General features: G+C 46.6%; 1 protein-coding gene across 4 annotated transcripts in view; it reads right to left on the bottom strand.

Annotated features, from left to right (window-relative positions):
• RYR3 (ryanodine receptor 3) overlaps positions 1–22,643 on the bottom strand; it is a 2,047,168-nt gene that overhangs the window by 1,512,497 nt on the left and 512,028 nt on the right. For all 4 annotated transcript variants that reach the window (XM_085627314.1, XM_085627313.1, XM_085627312.1 and 1 more), the window contains one exon: positions 7,800–7,878. In XM_085627314.1, the coding sequence (XP_085483440.1) occupies positions 7,800–7,878 (79 nt within the window). The remainder of the gene's footprint in view (positions 1–7,799; positions 7,879–22,643) is intronic.

Consider the following 22,643-nt stretch of genomic DNA (forward strand, 5'->3'; position numbering starts at 1 on the left):
TAACGAATGCGATCCAATGCATTCCATTACAACACGGTTGTTACAACGACCGCGTTGTTACATCGCAAACCATTACAACGCAAGTCGTTACAACGACTTGCTGTAGGGGGCAGAAGGTGTTGGATTTAAAATCCAACACCTTCCCTTGTGTTGCACAGACTGGAGTAGGAATAGTAAATTATACTATTCCAGCATCCAGGGCCCCCTACAGCAAGTCGTTGTAACAACTTGCATTGTAATGGAATGCTTTGTATCGCATTTGTTGTAACGTTGCATATTCATTTGTACCAACAAGCATCTCTCACCAAGTTATACAAACAATTAATATGTCAGCAGCTAGGGGCCATCAGACCCCATTATATCTGCTACTGCTTAGCACACTCCATTTCATGACCTCGGAGTAAACTCTGTCCCTTCTGTGAGGCACTTCGTGCCACCAGATACCATAGCCCATTTTGCAAAGGAAAATAAAATAGCCACCTTGTCTCTGTGGTTTACAATTTTTTCAAGGATAGAATATATAGGTGGGCCATAGAGTTCAAAACTAACCTTACAAGGTCTGGATTCAAAGAATTCCTTACCTTAGTAGTTGTGTCTGTAAATAATTCACCATGCCTTCATCGAGGTGAGACAAGGTTTTCCTAAACGGCATCTCCTGAATTTTAGTGTAGCAGCAGTTATACATTACTATGGAATATAGGAGCCAATTTGTACCCTAAAAGTTGAGTAATTCTTTGACTAATCAGAAAGTATCCATGCAGCCGACTGTGCAATGGTTGCTCATCCTAGAAAAGAAATCCCATTGGATCCCTTAAGAGCAGAAGAATGGAGGTTCTGTGATGCATACTCAGAAACCCTCTATTTCCTGGGTACCGGATCCTGCAGCTAAAATCAGACATGGGGAAAAAGCTGCAAAGGGCTCACAGCTCTGGACATCCTGTCTCAAGACTGGTGACAAGAAGTGTATTCTGGATATGGAAGATTGCACACGCTGCTCAGTGTATCCCCGATATGTAGATTTCTTCCTCTCACAGGCGCTTGCATCTGTTTCTTTTTTTTTGTTTTTTTTTTTTTGTTTTTTTTGTCCTCATATGAAGATAACATGCTCCAAGAAAAAGAATCAAGAAAAGATAGTCTCTAACCCAAGTTGAAGTCTGAAGGAATACTCCTGTAATTACTGGTTTAAGGACACCCCTCAGAAGCGAGGAGAATGCAATGTAGCCACCAAAAACCAAACCTTCAACTCCTTATAAGGGTTTTCATCCTTGTCTTGAGTCTGCATTGGCCCACGTTGCACGTTGCCCATATTAAAAGGCCTTCTCAGCCCATACACCTGGGCTTAACCTTGGGCATGTTAAATAATCATTGGACCCAAAAAGGAGAGAAAAAAGGAAAAAGAAAAAAAAAAAAAAAAAAGAAGAGACCAACAAGATAAACATTTTGGATTTGGTTGTCTTTCATATCGCCTCTCCCCCTTCCCTTTTCCCTTAAATAAAACTAGTACCTAACTCTGCCCAATTATCCCATATTTCCCATAATCTAGCTTTTTTCTTATGAGTCCCTATTTGGTCTAGCATAGCTATCCTTTTAGTGGAATGTACCCATTCTACTTCTGTGGGGGAAGATGGCAATATCCACTTAATACATATTTCCCTCCGGGCTAACAAAATCAAGACAAAGAATAGCGCTTTATGGTTCCTAGTTAAACTTCGATCATTAATTTCACTAGGGAGTAGCCCGAAAAGAACCGAGACTGTTGTAAGCTTTATTTCTAGACCAAAAATATTAGAAAGCGTCTTACCAATTTTGTCCCAGAAGGAAGTTAGGACCGGGCAACTCCAGAACATATGTACCTCGTTAGCCAACTCATCTCCACATTTGGGGCACTTCTTAATGACTCGACTTCCCATCTTTGAAATTTTCTGGGGAGTCCAGTATGCCTTGTGCACTGTAAAGATGTGATTCTTTTTTAAAGAAGTAGCATTTACATAGGACCAAAGATAGAACATAGATACTTGCCCGATATTTTCAAGGTCTTCGTCCGGAAGGTCTTTTTTCCAAATTTCCATAAACGCAGGTTGGTCCTCCTCACCACCTTGGGCAAGTAACCAATACCAAGCAGCCACTTCTTTTTCTTTGCCACTACGAGTGCATATCTTGTGCGCCAGGTTTGAGTTCCCATTCATATCACTCCCGGCGGATCTTATCTAGCTTGTCAGCTGATAATATTTAAACTTTGAGATCGAACTTCCAGTTAGGGATGATAAATGAGGCCAGGAGATTATTTCGCCTTCCTGTAGAATTTGCCCCCAAGTGTTAATCCCAGCTCTTCTTAACGGGGCTGACAAGCTGTCCAGTAAACATTCCGGAGTGCCCGGAGAATCCCAAATTGGCGCAGCTACATCGTAATATGGGATTTTTAGCAAACGTCTTACTTGTGTCCAAATTTTTATTGCTGCACTTAGTATCTTGAGTTTTACTTTTTTGAAAAATTTGGGGTTCCCGAATTTGAAAAGAAACTTCCCAGCTTTTTTAGAGAAATCTTTTGTAAGGGCTTTAAAGAAAGGAGAAAACATACAATCTTCTAACATAAGTTGACGAAAAATTTTTAATTGGAATGCACACATGTACAAATAGAGGTCGGGACTGGCAATTCCTCCGTACTCCTTTTTTTTCCTGAGTTTATTTCGTGCAATCCTCGGACATTTGTTAGCCCATATAAACCTTGAGAGAAGCCCTTGAACTTTCCCAAACCACCTTTTTGGGAACTCTAGAGGGATAGCGTTGAATAAGAAAGTGAATTTTGGAATAATGGACATTTTAATAATATTAGATTTACCCAAAAAAGAGAGAGAAAGCATTCCCCATGATTGTAACTGGGAGGTTATTTCTTTAGTTGTTTTATCAAAATTAACTTTTGATATTTAATTGATATCATGCACGATCTGAATTCCTAAATATCTTATCTCCTTTTTTTCGTAGGGGCTCTCAAAATCCATATGCCACTTCATGAGTTCTGTTTTTTGATGATTGAGAAGATAGCCCAAAACCTTTCCAAAGTTCTCTAATTCCTGCCATATCCCCCCATATGATTTTTCCAAATTACCAGAGAATATAATTAAGTCGTCTGCATACAGGCCTATTCTTTTTTCCCACCCATTGCAATTAAAGGAAATGATGTTCTGAGACGATCTTAGATTGTATGCTAACGGTTCAATGTACATATTAAAGAGTATCGGTGACAGGGGACAACCCTGTCTCGTTCCTCTCCCAATACGTATTGCTCTAGTTAAGTTCCCATTAATCAATATTTTAGCTGAAGGGTTCTTATATAAAGCCTTTATTGCTGATATACATCTATCCCCGAGATCGAAGCGTTGTAGAGTTTTAAATAGGAATGACCAATCGACCCGGTCAAATGCCTTGGCGGCATCGAATGTCATAACCGCCAAGGGAACTTTATATGTTTGTGCCAGGTCGATTGCCCCAATAAGATCGTAAGTTAATTGGCTCAACTGCCTCCCTTTCATGAAGCCCTTTTGGTCCTGATGAATAAGTGGATCTAACACTTTATTTAATCTTTTTGTGATAATCTGCGAATAGATTTTGTGGTCCGAGTTTAAAAGTGATATTGGGCGATATGATTCGCACTCACGTGGATTTTTGTTCGGTTTTAGGAGGACTATGATAGTTGCTTCATCCCATGAAGAGGGAGTATTGTCTCCATTTAAAAAAGATGCATTAAATAACTGGAGGAGAACTGGGGCCAATTCATCTTTAAGAGTGTTATAGATCTCGTTGGGAATAGAATCGGGGCCGGCAGCTTTACCTTTTTTTAGCGAATTTATTGCTTGAGTTATCTCAACTAGTTCTACTGGCGCATTGAGAAAGTCTTTATCTTCTTGTTGGAGTGATGGGAGGTCTAGGCCCCTCAAATATTCCTCCATGCTTCCCATGTCCAGGCATCTGTTTCTTGCCCAGCCCTGTACAGGACAATGTCCAGAACCCAGCCTACATTTATAACATGTTGCCATGCTGGAAAGAATGTTTGGATCCTGTCCCCTACTAGTACAGAATGATGAGGGGCTCAGGAGGTGAGAAAGGTAGAACCGAGGAGTAAAGGTTTTTAAACTGGTCATGTTCTGTACTTGTTGGGTCTCTTAACGTTTTTGGGACTGTGGTTTGGTGTATGATGTGTCGGATTGGCCATGGCTATAATAGGCTTGATACCTGTAGGTTCATAAATATTAGAGGTATATTGATAATTGTCCCTTTGACGACACGGTTGTCTCTTGTAAGCTGATCACTGTTGACTTTGTTAAGTGCCCAGGGTCTCAGGACTACAGGTGACATAAGCCACCAACTAAGTCGGCAAAAAGGGCTTGATTTAGATTTTGGCGGATGGGTTACTCCGTCACAACGGTAATAGATATCCTGTCCGACGAAATATAAAGCCCGTAATGTACTAAGGGATTTAAATTTCAGTAGGCGGGATATCTGTCACCGTTGTGATGGAGTAACCCATCCACCGAAATCTAAATCAGGCCCTAAAGCTAACCTGGACCGGTCTCTGACGGCTTGAACGAAAGAGACTTGGACGTCTTAGGTCAAAACAATGTGGTTCTTGCGTTTTCTTCTTCCCCTTCTGATTATGTTTGTCCTCCAGTAAAATGATAATATCCTTTCAAAGTCAGTTGCTACCAGGGCCGTTCAGTCAGTCTGTGCCTAGCTAGGATCCTGAAAGTACTGTACTCTAAACAATGCAAACCTCCCCCCTTCCTGGCCACTTACTGATTCATATCGAGTATTGCCTACTCTCCTAGCTGTCGCTAGACATCATTAGTGCAGTAAAGAAGACCACTGTACTAATAAGCTGATGAGCTTTCATAACAAATAGGATAGGGTGACCAATTTAATTAAACGGTGGCCTTGCACAATGACATGATTCACATGAACAGAGGGTGCCCGATAAAGTCTGCCCTTGACACAAAGCCCTACTATTGGAAAGGGATTTCTGTTAGAAGACAGGAAAATCAAAGTGTCACATCCTTTTTGTGTGCACAGAATGAAAACTGAAAACAAAGGTGACTTTGAGGCGGACAGGTAGCATTCAACTACAGGTTTTAAACTAAGCAGCGGTAGTCAGTGCTGTCAAAACCATGGCCCTCTATTTTCTCTGCATCTCCTGCAGTGCTTTCACTGACTCTGTGTGCTGACTGACTAATAATCTCAGCTTGGTAAGCAGACAGGTTAATATGCATTTTGCCTGTTAGGCGCAACGAAAAATAGGCACTCCCCCGATTGGTCGTCAGCTGAAAAATAGGTGTTCGTTCAGGTATGATTTACAAGTGTGCTGAATGGGTTGTGCAGTGACGAGATGCTTTTTTCTCACTGCACCTTGCAAAGTGTCAGGTCACCATGTTTGGTCAGAAGCTTGTAGAACCATCTTTGTAGTTGGTTAAGAGACTGGTCATAGGATATGAGTGGACTGTAGTGGGGTGTACAGCATTGAGACCACTCCTCGTCCACAGAGGTCTACATGAATAAGAAAAATTCACAAAGAAGGTGCAAATGAAGGGTTGTGCAAAGGCAGTACACAGCTGCAAAGAAGTAATTTACAAGCCTTGTCACACCGAGAGCCCTCAGCAAGCATCTCATTAAAAGGTACACAATGAGAACCGGGCTGGGGAAAGAGACTGCGATCTGCAGTTTAGGGAGAAAGATGGCCAGGACAGACAATGTAGAGCCAGGATCTGCAACTAGAGCTAGATGGACACATGGAACACACCAAAGTACTCTAAGGCCTGAATCCTGCCACAAAGCTATTCCTCTGACCAAGAAGCATCAGAACCAGCAATAGCGACTCAATTCCAGACAAAAAGATTACCAAAGCTTCATAAAGCAGAACTCAGTAAAGCAATCCCACGAGGATGAAGCTCAAGTGTATGTGCCTCAATGACCAAAAGCCAAAAAGTGACCACTATACCAGAAGCCGCAATCTAAGCCATCAGAGCCAGAGTCCAACAAGTGAAATACAGGATTGCCAAAGTGACTGCTGCAGAAAGAATGCCAACTGTACACTGCATAGCCGAGAGGAGAGCGGGATCAGGAGAAAGAAAAAAAACAAGCAAACTCCTAGAGCATGAAGTGTACAGAACAGTACAAGTAAGACTTACCCAATGTAAAAAAACAAAAAAACGAGGACATGTTATTTTCAGATTACTATAAATGTTCTTTTATTTGAGAAACCTTAAGACACACTGAGAGGGAACGGACTAGAAGCAGACTCCCAAACCAAAGATAGAGGAGCATAAAGTGTTTGAATTTTTTTTGAAACTACTGAACTTAGAGCAATCCTTCAAACACCACATAATTGAATATATCTTTAAGTAGAACTATGTATTGAGTGCACCCCGATGATTAGAAACCAGATGGGATCACAGAACGTGCTCAAATATAGAGCGACAGATCTCCAAACTCCCAAGCCCAAGTAGGAAAGAAGACTCCCAAGATAGAAAAAGAGGAAGTCCACCAAAAACCGGCTCTCACGGTTAAAGAGAACCCAGCAAGATAAGGAAACAGGAAGACACACTGAGGGGGCCCAGTGGACCAAACAGAGCTTGGATGAAGAACAAATCCCATGGCAGATCCAATGAGATGCTGCCTCTGTGACACAAATCCCATGAATAACCAAGTCCTGCATGCACCAGAATCAACCACTGAGTACGCTAAACCCTATCCTACCAGTGTGACTACAGGAAGCCGTTATGAAAAAGAGATGAAGTTCAGGAACCAAGACTCCACTAGAGACTCTGAAACTGGCCCCTGCAGTAATGCCACAGCTGCTATAGGAATATTGTAGGCAAAAATTTCCCCTTCCACACAATACAGGAAGATCATTAACTCTGCCCAGGAGAAGGGAGGTGAAAGAAAGGAACCGATGATGTGAAGTCCTAAAAACCTGGAACGAAGGAAAGTGATCCCAGGCTCTGAGTTAACAAAGCACCGGGCCTGCTCAAGGGTCCAGGAAGAGTTTGCAAACATCCTCCCAAAGTCAGCTCAAACAGCACGGATGTCCGCTGGTGCAGGGCCAGTCTCAGGCCAGGAGAGCCCAGTAGAGAAGAAGAGCTCTGTCCCAGCTAGTGCCTAGGCATGTGAGGAACCCTGACATGCAACACCCCTCTTGCTAAAGACGAGCAGAAAGTAAGAAAGAAACCCGTACCTGGTAGCAGACTGCTGCCTACAGAAAGAGCAACCCAACTTCAGATGGAGACAGACACAAGTGGGCGGGTCAAGGTATCCTTTCATAGTCATAAGGGGCAGAGCTTAAAATTGAAGCTTTTTTTGCAGAAGGAACAAAGAGTCTGGAGTGAGGCTGTTGTAATGATATAAAATAGGTGCTCCTTTACTATTGTGATGCAAAACATTCCATGTTATACCATTTGCACTGCGTGTCACACCACTCCCAAGCACTCAACCGTTGTCATTTGTTGATGTATTAAGAGATGAAATTTCGGTGGTCACCATTGGAACCGGATGTGTCTGGGGCAGGAAAGAAATAAACTTACCTGAACCTTTTAAAGTTTCCTGTCATCTTTACAGAGACTCCCTCTCAGAGTAACCAGCACAAGAAAGGAGGATGAGGAGGTAATAAAAGGGTTTGCGGTGCCTTTATAATCACATTGCAGGGCAGAGAAGCACGTCTACACTTTGTTGGGCAGTGTATTTATGATTCAATGTTCAGTTGCACAGCAATTAGACGTCAAAGCATCAAACAGCATCACACCAAATATACCCACCTGTTGAGTTCTCCCGCAGACCCACGTCAAAGGAAAGCTTGTCGGTGAGGGATCTGGATGTTGTCAAGCACGTCAAATACTGAAAAACATTAATAACCATAAAAGCAATGTGAAAACAACAATCCTCAAAGATGTCTTTCCCACAGCTTTAATCTAAAGCCCGCCTTGTGTCCCTCCGCAAACAAGCAGTGAGGCGCATGCGCGGACGGTGGTCGGTGACTGGAGGGAGAGGTGACGCTCCAGAATGTGAGCTCATGATACCTCTGTCTCGTCAGCATCCGTCATTGTAAGGAGGGGTCGTTGTTTGAAACGCCTCCATGTTGTAAATGCTCAGTCTTGAGAGCTAGTCTCATGTCTTTGGGCGCCCACTAGCACCCCACACAGAGGGAAGGTTTTAAGAGTATCATCCGCGTGAGGCCTGCCTCAGCCTGGTTCTTCCCCAGACACTCTGCAGCCCTTCTGCATTCTTCCTAAAATCCTTTCAGGCACAAAACACTCCCCAAACACCAACCTTTCTACCTTGGAGCTCACAACTGATTGCCTTCACTGTATGGGCACCAACCAATCCGAGAGCGGGAATTATCCATCCACAGAGGGGAATCCAATAGGATAATGGACCCAGCGAAATACGCTGCCATCTTGTTATTCTCAAAGTCTTGCACCTGACTGGGAGGCACTCCTCTCACTGTCTATCTATCATCAGTCCTGCCACTTTGTATCAAAGACTTATAGGCACTGGGCCTGCACTCCGTCCCACTTCCTAAGTTCCTACTATCTCATCGGGTCTACCAGTCACTGGGCCAACACTGCATTTCCTCTATCCCACTGTTTCACAAACTCCGCCTGGCAATTACTCTGCTCTCAATGTCCACGTCGCATTCGCACTTCAAGTCTCACAGCCTCCTGGACTGCAGCTAATGGCACCTTCTTACAGTCTTACCAAGCCTTGCATGTGCCTAGCGTGTCCTCAGTGAGCACTGTCCTGGCGAGAACTGAGCCTTTCATACAGCCATCTACCCTGCACTCAATGTCCACGTCCCACTAGACTTCCAAGTCTCACAGGTCCATGGACTGCAACGAATGGCACCTTCTTTCAGTCTCACCAAGCCTGCATATGCCTAGTGTGTCCTCAGTGAGCACTGAGCCTTTCATATAGACATCTACCCTGCACTCAATGTCCTCATCCCACTAGACCTCCAAGTCTCACAGGTTCCTGGACTCCAACTAATGCCATCTTCTTTCAATCTTACCAAGTCCCGCGTGTGCCTAGCGTGTCCTCGATGAGCACTGTCCCGGTGAGCACTGATATAGACATCTCCCCTGCACTCAATGTCCACGTCCCACTCTCACTCCAAGTCTCAAAGGCTCTTGGACTGAAGCTAATGGCACCTTCTTTCAGACTTACCAAGTCTTGCATGTGCCTAGCGTATCCTCAGTGAGCACTATCCCAATGAACACTGAGCCTTTCATCTAGACATCTACCCTGCACTCAATGTCCACATCCCACTAGACCTCCAAGTCTCACAGGTCCATGGACTGCAACGAATGGCACCATCTTTCAGTCTCATCAAGCCTTGCATGTGCCTAGCGTGTCCTCGGTGAGCACTGTCCCGGTGAGCACTGAGCCTTTCATATGGACAACTACCTGCACTCAATGTCCACGTCCCACTAGACTTCCAAGTCTCACAGGTTCCTGGACTGCAACTAATGGCACCTTCTTTCAATCTCACCAAGTCCCGCATGTGCCTAGCGTGTCCTTGATGAGCATTGTCCCACTATTTTATTAAGCCTTTCAGACAACTCCCTTGCACTCAATGTCCATGTCCCACTAACCCTCCAAGTCTCAAGGCTCCTGGACTGCACTTAATGACACCTGCTTACTATCTCACCAAGTGTTGCATGCACCTAGCTTGTCCTCCGTGTGCACTGTCCCGGTACTTTCTTAAGTCTTACAGACAACTGGCCTGCACTCAAAGCCCACTTCCCCACAGTCCCACCAAGTGTTACAGCCATCTGCCCTGAACTCAATGTCTGCCAACCACCTATCTCAAAAAGTCATCGAGTGTCCATGATGGCACTTTCTACGGCCAGGTACAGACCTTCCAGGTACAGACCTGCACTCAGTGTCTATTGCCCCTCTATCTCAGAAAGTCCTGTAGGCAGTTGGCCTGTGTTTAATGTCTTTCACTCACCATCATACCAAATCTTACAGCCATATGGCCTGGACTCAAGTTTCACTGCTGTTCTAGCTCAACAGAACATGCATGCTCACCATCTCGCGATATCATAAGGCACCGTGCCGGCACTGAATGTTCTCTGCTCACCATCTCACCAAATCATAAGGCACCTCGCCGCCACTGAATGTTCTCTGCTCACCATCTCGCCAAATCATAAGGCACCTTGCCGGCACCGAATGTTTTCTGCTCCCTATCGCACCAAATCATAAGGCACCTTGCCGGCACTGAATGATTTCTGTTCACTATCTCATCAAGTCATAAGGCGCCTTGCCAGCACTGAATGTTCTCTGCTCGCCATCAAACCAAATCATAAGGCACCTTGGCTGCACTGAATGTTCTCTGCTCGCCATCAAATCAAATCATAAGGCACCTTGCCAACACTGAATGTTCTCTGCTTGCCGTCTCACCAAGTCATAAGGCACCTTGCCAGCACTGAATGTTCTCTGCTCGCCGTCTCACCAAATCATAAGGCACCGTGCCAGCACTGAATGTTTTCTGCTACCTATCTCACTAAGTCGTACAGGCACCTTGTCGGCAGTGAATGACATCTGCTCGCCATCAAACCAAATCATAAGGCACCTTGCCTGCACTGAATGTTCTCTGCTCGCTATCTCACCAAGTCATACAGGCGCCTTGCCAGCACTGAATGTTCTTTGCTCGCTATCTCACCAAGTCATACAGGCACCTTGCCGGCACCGAATGTTCTCAGCTCGCTATCTCACCAAATCATAGTGCACCTTGCTAGCATTGAATGTTTTCTGCTCACTATCTCACCAAGTCATTAGGCACTTGCCGGCACTGAATGTTCTCTGCTTGCTATCTCACCAAGTCATAAGGCACATTGCCAGCACTAAATGTTCTCTGCTCTCTATCTCACCAAGTCATAAGGCACCTTGCCAGCACTGAATGTTCTTTGCTCGCCGTCTCAACAAATCATAAGGCACCTTGCCAGCACTGAATGTTCTCTGCTCACTATCTCACCATGACATAAGGGAACCTTGCCGGCACTGAGTGTTCTCTGCTCGCTATCTCACCAAGTCATACAGGCACCTTGCCAGCATTGAATGTTTTCTGCTCGCTATCTCAGCAAGTCATAAGGCACCTTGCCAGCACTAAATGTTCTTTGCCCGCTATCTCACCAAATCATAAGGCACCTTGCCAGCACTGAATGTTTTCTGCTCGCTATCTCACCAAGTCATACAGGCATCTTGCCAGCACTAAATGTTCTTTGCCCGCTATCTCACCAAATCATAAGGCACCTTGCTGGCACTGAATGTTCTTTGCCCGCTATTTCACCAAATCATAAGGCACCTTGCTGGCACTGAATGTTCTTTGCCCGCTATCTCACCAAGTCATACAGGCACCTTGCCAGCACTGAATGTTCTTTGCTCGCTATCTCACCAAGTCATAAGGCACCTTGCCGGCACTGAGTGTTCTCTGCTCGCTATCTCACCAAGTCATAAGGCACCTTGCCGGCACTGAATGTTCTTTGCTCGCCACCTCACCAAGTCATAAGGCACCTTGCCAGCACTGAATGTGTTCTGCTCGCTATCTCACCAAGTCATAAGGCACCTTGCCAGCACTGATTGTTCTCCGCTCGCCGTCTTACCAAATCATAAGGCATCTTGCCAGCACTGAATGTTTTCTGCTCGCTATCTCACCAAGTCATACAGGCACCTTGCCGGCACTGAATGTTCTTTGCTCGCTATCTCACCAAGTCTTAGGACACCTTGCAAGCTCTAAATGTTTTCTGCTCGCTATCTCACCAAGTCATAAGGCACCTTGCCAGCACTGAATGTTCTCTGCTCGCTATCTCACCAAGTCATTAGGCACTTGCCGGCACTGAATGTTCTCTGCTTGCTATCTCACCAAGTCATAAGGCACCTTGCCGGCACTGAATGTTCTCTGCTTGCTATCTCACCAAGTCATAAGGCACCTTGCCAGCACTGAATGTTCTCTGCTCACTATCTCACCAAGTCATAAGGCACCTTGCCAGCACTGATTGTTCTCTGCTCGCTGTCTTACCAAATCATAAGGCACCTTGCCAGCACTGAATGTTCTTTGCTCGCTATCTCACCAAGTCTTAAGGCACCTTGCAAGCACTAAATGTTTTCTGCTCGCCACCTCACCAAGTCATAAGGCATCTTGCCAGCACTGAATGTTTTCTGCTCGCTATCTCACCAAGTCATACAGGCACCTTGCCAGCACTGAATGTTTTCTGCTCGCTATCTCACCAAGTCTTAAGGCACCTTGCAAGCACTAAATGTTTTCTGCTCGCTATCTCACCAAGTCATAAGGCACCTTGCCAGCACTGAATGTTTTCTGCTCGCTATCTCACCAAGTCATACAGGCACCTTGCCAGCACTGAATGTTTTCTGCTCGCTATCTCACCAAGTCATACAGGCACCTTGCCAGCACTGAATGTTTTCTGCTCGCCACCTCACCAAGTCATAAGGCACCTTGCCAGCACTGAATGTTCTCTGCTCGCTATCTCACCAAGTCATAAGGCGCCTTGCCAGCACTGAATGTTTTCTGCTCGCTATCTCACCAAGTCATACAGGCACCTTGCCAGCATTGAGTGTTTTCTGCTCGCTATCTCACCAAGTCATAAGGCACCTTGCTGGCACTGAATGTTCTTTGCCCGCTATCTCACCAAGTCATACAGGCACCTTGCCAGCATTGAGTGTTTTCTGCTCGCTATCTCACCAAGTCATAAGGCACCTTGCCAGCACTGAATGTCCTTTGCTGACTATCTCACCAAGTCATAAGGCACCTTGCTGGCACTGAATGTTCTTTGCCCGCTATCTCACCAAGTCATACAGGCACCTTGCCAGCACTGAATGTTTTCTGCTCGCTATCTCACCAAGTCATACAGGCACCTTGCCGGCACTGAATGTTCTCTGCTCGCTATCTAACCAAGTCATAAGGCACCTTGCCGGCACTGAATGTTCTTTGCTCGCCACCTCACCAAGTCATAAGGCACCTTGCCAGCACTGAATGTTCTCTGCTCGCTATCTCACCAAGTCATAAGGCACCTTGCCAGCACTGATTGTTCTCCGCTCGCCGTCTTACCAAATCATAAGGCACCTTGCCAGCACGGAATGTTTTCTGTTCGCTATCTCACCAAGTCATACAGGCACCTTGCCGGCACCGAATGTTCTCTGCTCGCTATCTCACCAAATCATAGTGCACCTTGCTAGCATTGAATGTTTTCTGCTCACTATCTCACCAAGTCATTAGGCACTTACAGGCACTGAATGTTCTCTGCTTGCTATCTCACCAAGTCATAAGGCACATTGCCAGCACTAAATGTTCTCTGCTCTCTATCTCACCAAGTCATAAGGCACCTTGCCAGCACTGAATGTTCTTTGCTCGCCGTCTCAACAAATCATAAGGCACCTTGCCAGCACTGAATGTTCTCTGCTCACTATCTCACCATGACATAAGGGAACCTTGCCGGCACTGAGTGTTCTCTGCTCGCTATCTCACCAAGTCATAAGGCACCTTGCCAGCACTGAATGTTTTCTGCTCGCTATCTCACCAAGTCATACAGGCACCTTGCCAGCATTGAATGTTTTCTGCTCGCTATCTCAGCAAGTCATAAGGCACCTTGCCAGCACTAAATGTTCTTTGCCCGCTATCTCACCAAATCATAAGGCACCTTGCCGGCACTGAATGTTTTCTGCTCGCTATCTCACCAAGTCATAAGGCACCTTGCCAGCACTGAATGTTTTCTGCTCGCTATCTCACCAAGTCATACAGGCATCTTGCCAGCACTAAATGTTCTTTGCCCGCTATCTCACCAAATCATAAGGCACCTTGCTGGCACTGAATGTTCTTTGCCCGCTATTTCACCAAATCATAAGGCACCTTGCTGGCACTGAATGTTCTTTGCCCGCTATCTCACCAAGTCATACAGGCACCTTGCCAGCACTGAATGTTCTTTGCTCGCTATCTCACCAAGTCATAAGGCACCTTGCCGGCACTGAGTGTTCTCTGCTCGCTATCTCACCAAGTCATAAGGCACCTTGCCGGCACTGAATGTTCTTTGCTCGCCACCTCACCAAGTCATAAGGCACCTTGCCAGCACTGAATGTTTTCTGCTCGCTATCTCACCAAGTCTTAAGGCACCTTGCCAGCACTGATTGTTCTCCGCTCGCCGTCTTACCAAATCATAAGGCATCTTGCCAGCACTGAATGTTTTCTGCTCGCTATCTCACCAAGTCACACAGGCACCTTGCCGGCACTGAATGTTCTTTGCTCGCTATCTCACCAAGTCTTAGGACACCTTGCAAGCACTAAATGTTTTCTGCTCGCTATCTCACCAAGTCATACAGGCACCTTGCCAGCATTGAATGTTTTCTGCTCGCTATCTCAGCAAGTCATAAGGCACCTTGCCAGCACTAAATGTTCTTTGCCCGCTATCTCACCAAATCATAAGGCACCTTGCCGGCACTGAATGTTTTCTGCTCGCTATCTCACCAAGTCATAAGGCACCTTGCCAGCACTGAATGTTTTCTGCTCGCTATCTCACCAAGTCATACAGGCATCTTGCCAGCACTAAATGTTCTTTGCCCGCTATCTCACCAAATCATAAGGCACCTTGCTGGCACTGAATGTTCTTTGCCCGCTATTTCACCAAATCATAAGGCACCTTGCTGGCACTGAATGTTCTTTGCCCGCTATCTCACCAAGTCATACAGGCACCTTGCCAGCACTGAATGTTCTTTGCTCGCTATCTCACCAAGTCATAAGGCACCTTGCCGGCACTGAGTGTTCTCTGCTCGCTATCTCACCAAGTCATAAGGCACCTTGCCGGCACTGAATGTTCTTTGCTCGCCACCTCACCAAGTCATAAGGCACCTTTCCAGCACTGAATGTTTTCTGCTCGCTATCTCACCAAGTCATAAGGCACCTTGCCAGCACTGATTGTTCTCCGCTCGCCGTCTTACCAAATGATAAGGCATCTTGCCAGCACTGAATGTTTTCTGCTCGCTATCTCACCAAGTCATACAGGCACCTTGCCGGCACTGAATGTTCTTTGCTCGCTATCTCACCAAGTCTTAGGACACCTTGCAAGCACTAAATGTTTTCTGCTCGCTATCTCACCAAGTCATAAGGCACCTTGCCAGCACTGAATGTTCTCTGCTCGCTATCTCACCAAGTCATTAGGCACTTGCCGGCACTGAATGTTCTCTGCTTGCTATCTCACCAAGTCATAAGGCACCTTGCCGGCACTGAATGTTCTCTGCTTGCTATCTCACCAAGTCATAAGGCACCTTGCCAGCACTGAATGTTCTCTGCTCACTATCTCACCAAGTCATAAGGCACCTTGCCAGCACTGATTGTTCTCTGCTCGCTGTCTTACCAAATCATAAGGCACCTTGCCAGCACTGAATGTTCTTTGCTCGCTATCTCACCAAGTCTTAAGGCACCTTGCAAGCACTAAATGTTTTCTGCTCGCCACCTCACCAAGTCATAAGGCATCTTGCCAGCACTGAATGTTTTCTGCTCGCTATCTCACCAAGTCATACAGGCACCTTGCCAGCACTGAATGTTTTCTGCTCGCTATCTCACCAAGTCTTAAGGCACCTTGCAAGCACTAAATGTTTTCTGCTCGCTATCTCACCAAGTCCTAAGGCACCTTGCCAGCACTGAATGTTTTCTGCTCGCTATCTCACCAAGTCATACAGGCACCTTGCCAGCACTGAATGTTTTCTGCTCGCTATCTCACCAAGTCATACAGGCACCTTGCCAGCACTGAATGTTTTCTGCTCACCACCTCACCAAGTCATAAGGCACCTTGCCAGCACTGAATGTTCTCTGCTCGCTATCTCACCAAGTCATAAGGCGCCTTGCCAGCACTGAATGTTTTCTGCTCGCTATCTCACCAAGTCATACAGGCACCTTGCCAGCATTGAGTGTTTTCTGCTCGCTATCTCACCAAGTCATAAGGCACCTTGCTGGCACTGAATGTTCTTTGCCCGCTATCTCACCAAGTCATACAGGCACCTTGCCAGCATTGAGTGTTTTCTGCTCGCTATCTCACCAAGTCATAAGGCACCTTACCAGCACTGAATGTCCTTTGCTGACTATCTCACCAAGTCATAAGGCACCTTGCTGGCACTGAATGTTCTTTGCCCGCTATCTCACCAAGTCATACAGGCACCTTGCCAGCACTGAATGTTTTCTGCTCGCTATCTCACCAAGTCATACAGGCACCTTGCCGGCACTGAATGTTCTCTGCTCGCTATCTAACCAAGTCATAAGGCACCTTGCCGTCACTGAATGTTCTTTGCTCGCCACCTCAGCAAGTCATAAGGCACCTTGCCAGCACTGAATGTTCTCTGCTCGCTATCTCACCAAGTCATAAGGCACCTTGCCAGCACTGATTGTTCTCCGCTCGCCGTCTTACCAAATCATAAGGCACCTTGCCAGCACGGAATGTTTTCTGTTCGCTATCTCACCAAGTCATACAGGCACCTTGCCGGCACCGAATGTTCTCTGCTCGCTATCTCACCAAATCATAGTGCACCTTGCTAGCATTGAATGTTTTCTGCTCACTATCTCACCAAGTCATTAGGCACTTGCAGGCACTGAATGTTCTCTGCTTGCTATCTCACCAAGTCATAAGGCACATTGCCAGCACTAAATGTTCTCTGCTCTCTATCTCACCAAGTCATAAGGCACCTTGCCAGCACTGAATGTTCTTTGCTCGCCGTCTCAACAAATCATAAGGCACCTTGCCAGCACTGAATGTTCTCTGCTCACTATCTCACCATGACATAAGGGAACCTTGCCGGCACTGAGTGTTCTCTGCTCGCTATCTCACCAAGTCATAAGGCACCTTGCCAGCACTGAATGTTTTCTGCTCGCTATCTCACCAAGTCATACAGGCACCTTGCCAGCATTGAATGTTTTCTGCTCGCTATCTCAGCAAGTCATAAGGCACCTTGCCAGCACTAAATGTTCTTTGCCCGCTATCTCACCAAATCATAAGGCACCTTGCCAGCACGGAATGTTTTCTGTTCGCTATCTCACCAAGTCATACAGGCACCTTGCCGGCACCGAATGTTCTCTGCTCGCTATCTCACCAAATCATAGTGCACCTTGCTAGCATTGAATGTTTTCTGCTCACTATCTCACCAAGTCATTAGGCACTTGCAGGCACTGAATGTTCTCTGCTTGCTATCTCACCAAGTCATAAGGCACCTTGCCAGCACTGAATGTTCTTTGCTCGCCGTCTCAACAAATCATAAGGCACCTTGCCAGCACTGAATGTTCTCTGCTCACTATCTCACCATGACATAAGGGAACCTTGCCGGCACTGAGTGTTCTCTGCTCGCTATCTCACCAAGTCATAAGGCACCTTGCCAGCACTGAATGTTTTCTGCTCGCTATCTCACCAAGTCATACAGGCACCTTGCCAGCATTGAATGTTTTCTGCTCGCTATCTCAGCAAGTCATAAGGCACCTTGCCAGCACTAAATGTTCTTTGCCCGCTATCTCACCAAATCATAAGGCACCTTGCCGGCACTGAATGTTTTCTGCTCGCTATCTCACCAAGTCATAAGGCACCTTGCCAGCACTGAATGTTTTCTGCTCGCTATCTCACCAAGTCATACAGGCATCTTGCCAGCACTAAATGTTCTTTGCCCGCTATCTCACCAAATCATAAGGCACCTTGCTGGCACTGAATGTTCTTTGCCCGCTATTTCACCAAATCATAAGGCACCTTGCTGGCACTGAATGTTCTTTGCCCGCTATCTCACCAAGTCATACAGGCACCTTGCCAGCACTGAATGTTCTTTGCTCGCTATCTCACCAAGTCATAAGGCACCTTGCCGGCACTGAGTGTTCTCTGCTCGCTATCTCACCAAGTCATAAGGCACCTTGCCGGCACTGAATGTTCTTTGCTCGCCACCTCACCAAGTCATAAGGCACCTTGCCAGCACTGAATGTTTTCTGCTCGCTATCTCACCAAGTCATAAGGCACCTTGCCAGCACTGATTGTTCTCCGCTCGCCGTCTTACCAAATCATAAGGCATCTTGCCAGCACTGAATGTTTTCTGCTCGCTATCTCACCAAGTCATACAGGCACCTTGCCGGCACTGAATGTTCTTTGCTCGCTATCTCACCAAGTCTTAGGACACCTTGCAAGCACTAAATGTTTTCTGCTCGCTATCTCACCAAGTCATAAGGCACCTTGCCAGCACTGAATGTTTTCTGCTCGCTATCTCACCAAGTCATACAGGCATCTTGCCAGCATTGAATGTTTTCTGCTCGCTATCTCAGCAAGTCATAAGGCACCTTGCCAGCACTAAATGTTCTTTGCCCGCTATCGCACCAAATCATAAGGCACCTTGCCGGCACTGAATGTTTTCTGCTCGCTATCTCACCAAGTCATAAGGCACCTTGCCAGCACTGATTGTTCTCTGCTCGCTGTCTTACCAAATCATAAGGCACCTTGCCAGCACTGAATGTTCTTTGCTCGCTATCTCACCAAGTCTTAAGGCACCTTGCAAGCACTAAATGTTTTCTGCTCGCCACCTCACCAAGTCATAAGGCATCTTGCCAGCACTGAATGTTTTCTGCTCGCTATCTCACCAAGTCATAAAGGCACCTTGCCAGCACTGAATGTTTTCTGCTCGCTATCTCACCAAGTCTTAAGGCACCTTGCAAGCACTAAATGTTTTCTGCTCGCTATCTCACCAAGTCATACAGGCACCTTGCCGGCACCGAATGTTCTCTGCTCGCTATCTCACCAAATCATAGTGCACCTTGCTAGCATTGAATGTTTTCTGCTCACTATCTCACCAAGTCATTAGGCACTTGCAGGCACTGAATGTTCTCTGCTTGCTATCTCACCAAGTCATAAGGCACATTGCCAGCACTAAATGTTCTCTGCTCTCTATCTCACCAAGTCATAAGGCACCTTGCCAGCACTGAATGTTCTTTGCTCGCCGTCTCAACAAATCATAAGGCACCTTGCCAGCACTGAATGTTCTCTGCTCGCTATCTCACCAAGTCATTAGGCACTTGCCGGCACTGAATGTTCTCTGCTTGCTATCGCACCAAATCATAAGGCACCTTGCCGGCACTGAATGTTTTCTGCTCGCTATCTCACCAAGTCATAAGGCACCTTGCCAGCACTGATTGTTCTCTGCTCGCTGTCTTACCAAATCATAAGGCACCTTGCCAGCACTGAATGTTCTTTGCTCGCTATCTCACCAAGTCTTAAGGCACCTTGCAAGCACTAAATGTTTTCTGCTCGCCACCTCACCAAGTCATAAGGCATCTTGCCAGCACTGAATGTTTTCTGCTCGCTATCTCACCAAGTCATAAAGGCACCTTGCCAGCACTGAATGTTTTCTGCTCGCTATCTCACCAAGTCTTAAGGCACCTTGCAAGCACTAAATGTTTTCTGCTCGCTATCTCACCAAGTCATACAGGCACCTTGCCGGCACCGAATGTTCTCTGCTCGCTATCTCACCAAATCATAGTGCACCTTGCTAGCATTGAATGTTTTCTGCTCACTATCTCACCAAGTCATTAGGCACTTGCAGGCACTGAATGTTCTCTGCTTGCTATCTCACCAAGTCATAAGGCACATTGCCAGCACTAAATGTTCTCTGCTCTCTATCTCACCAAGTCATAAGGCACCTTGCCAGCACTGAATGTTCTTTGCTCGCCGTCTCAACAAATCATAAGGCACCTTGCCAGCACTGAATGTTCTCTGCTCGCTATCTCACCAAGTCATTAGGCACTTGCCGGCACTGAATGTTCTCTGCTTGCTATCTCACCAAGTCATAAGGCACCTTGCCGGCACTGAATGTTCTCTGCTTGCTATCTCACCAAGTCATAAGGCACCTTGCCAGCACTGAATGTTCTCTGCTCACTATCTCACCAAGTCATAAGGCACCTTGCCAGCACTGATTGTTCTCTGCTCGCTGTCTTACCAAATCATAAGGCACCTTGCCAGCACTGAATGTTCTTTGCTCGCTATCTCACCAAGTCTTAAGGCACCTTGCAAGCACTAAATGTTTTCTGCTCGCCACCTCACCAAGTCATAAGGCATCTTGCCAGCACTGAATGTTTTCTGCTCGCTATCTCACCAAGTCTTAAGGCACCTTGCAAGCACTAAATGTTTTCTGCTCGCTATCTCACCAAGTCATAAGGCACCTTGCCAGCACTGAACGTTTTCTGCTCGCTATCTCACCAAGTCATACAGGCACCTTGCCAGCACTGAATGTTTTCTGCTCGCTATCTCACCAAGTCATACAGGCACCTTGCCAGCACTGAATGTTTTCTGCTCGCCACCTCACCAAGTCATAAGGCACCTTGCCAGCACTGAATGTTCTCTGCTCGCTATCTCACCAAGTCATAAGGCGCCTTGCCAGCACTGAATGTTTTCTGCTCGCTATCTCACCAAGTCATACAGGCACCTTGCCAGCATTGAGTGTTTTCTGCTCGCTATCTCACCAAGTCATAAGGCACCTTGCTGGCACTGAATGTTCTTTGCCCGCTATCTCACCAAGTCATACAGGCACCTTGCCAGCATTGAGTGTTTTCTGCTCGCTATCTCACCAAGTCATAAGGCACCTTGCCAGCACTGAATGTCCTTTGCTGACTATCTCACCAAGTCATAAGGCACCTTGCCAGCACTGAATGTTCTTTGCTCGCCGTCTCAACAAATCATAAGGCACCTTGCCAGCACTGAATGTTCTCTGCTCACTATCTCACCATGACATAAGGGAACCTTGCCGGCACTGAGTGTTCTCTGCTCGCTATCTCACCAAGTCATAAGGCACCGTGCCAGCACTGAATGTTTTCTGCTCGCTATCTCACCAAGTCATACAGGCACCTTGCCAGCATTGAATGTTTTCTGCTCGCTATCTCAGCAAGTCATAAGGCACCTTGCCAGCACTAAATGTTCTTTGCCCGCTATCTCACCAAATCATAAGGCACCTTGCCGGCACTGAATGTTTTCTGCTCGCTATCTCACCAAGTCATAAGGCACCTTGCCAGCACTGAATGTTTTCTGCTCGCTATCTCACCAAGTCATACAGGCATCTTGCCAGCACTAAATGTTCTTTGCCCGCTATCTCACCAAATCATAAGGCACCTTGCTGGCACTGAATGTTCTTTGCCCGCTATTTCACCAAATCATAAGGCACCTTGCTGGCACTGAATGTTCTTTGCCCGCTATCTCACCAAGTCATACAGGCACCTTGCCAGCACTGAATGTTCTTTGCTCGCTATCTCACCAAGTCATAAGGCACCTTGCCGGCACTGAGTGTTCTCTGCTCGCTATCTCACCAAGTCATAAGGCACCTTGCCGGCACTGAATGTTCTTTGCTCGCCACCTCACCAAGTCATAAGGCACCTTGCCAGCACTGAATGTTTTCTGCTCGCTATCTCACCAAGTCATAAGGCACCTTGCCAGCACTGATTGTTCTCCGCTCGCCGTCTTACCAAATCATAAGGCATCTTGCCAGCACTGAATGTTTTCTGCTCGCTATCTCACCAAGTCATACAGGCACCTTGCCGGCACTGAATGTTCTTTGCTCGCTATCTCACCAAGTCTTAGGACACCTTGCAAGCACTAAATCTTTTCTGCTCGCTATCTCACCAAGTCATAAGGCACCTTGCCAGCACTGAATGTTTTCTGCTCGCTATCTCACCAAGTCATACAGGCACCTTGCCAGCATTGAATGTTTTCTGCTCGCTATCTCAGCAAGTCATAAGGCACCTTGCCAGCACTAAATGTTCTTTGCCCGCTATCTCACCAAATCATAAGGCACCTTGCCGGCACTGAATGTTTTCTGCTCGCTATCTCACCAAGTCATAAGGCACCTTGCCAGCACTGAATGTTTTCTGCTCGCTATCTCACCAAGTCATACAGGCATCTTGCCAGCACTAAATGTTCTTTGCCCGCTATCTCACCAAATCATAAGGCACCTTGCTGGCACTGAATGTTCTTTGCCCGCTATTTCACCAAATCATAAGGCACCTTGCTGGCACTGAATGTTCTTTGCCCGCTATCTCACCAAGTCATACAGGCACCTTGCCAGCACTGAATGTTCTTTGCTCGCTATCTCACCAAGTCATAAGGCACCTTGCCGGCACTGAGTGTTCTCTGCTCGCTATCTCACCAAGTCATAAGGCACCTTGCCGGCACTGAATGTTCTTTGCTCGCCACCTCACCAAGTCATAAGGCACCTTGCCAGCACTGAATGTTTTCTGCTCGCTATCTCACCAAGTCATAAGGCACCTTGCCAGCACTGATTGTTCTCCGCTCGCCGTCTTACCAAATCATAAGGCATCTTGCCAGCACTGAATGTTTTCTGCTCGCTATCTCACCAAGTCATACAGGCACCTTGCCGGCACTGAATGTTCTTTGCTCGCTATCTCACCAAGTCTTAGGACACCTTGCAAGCACTAAATGTTTTCTGCTCGCTATCTCACCAAGTCATAAGGCACCTTGCCAGCACTGAATGTTCTCTGCTCGCTATCTCACCAAGTCATTAGGCACTTGCCGGCACTGAATGTTCTCTGCTTGCTATCTCACCAAGTCATAAGGCACCTTGCCGGCACTGAATGTTCT

This window comes from Triturus cristatus, chromosome 9 (assembly GCF_964204655.1).
Source record: "Triturus cristatus chromosome 9, aTriCri1.1, whole genome shotgun sequence".
Lineage (NCBI taxonomy): Eukaryota > Metazoa > Chordata > Amphibia > Caudata > Salamandridae > Triturus > Triturus cristatus.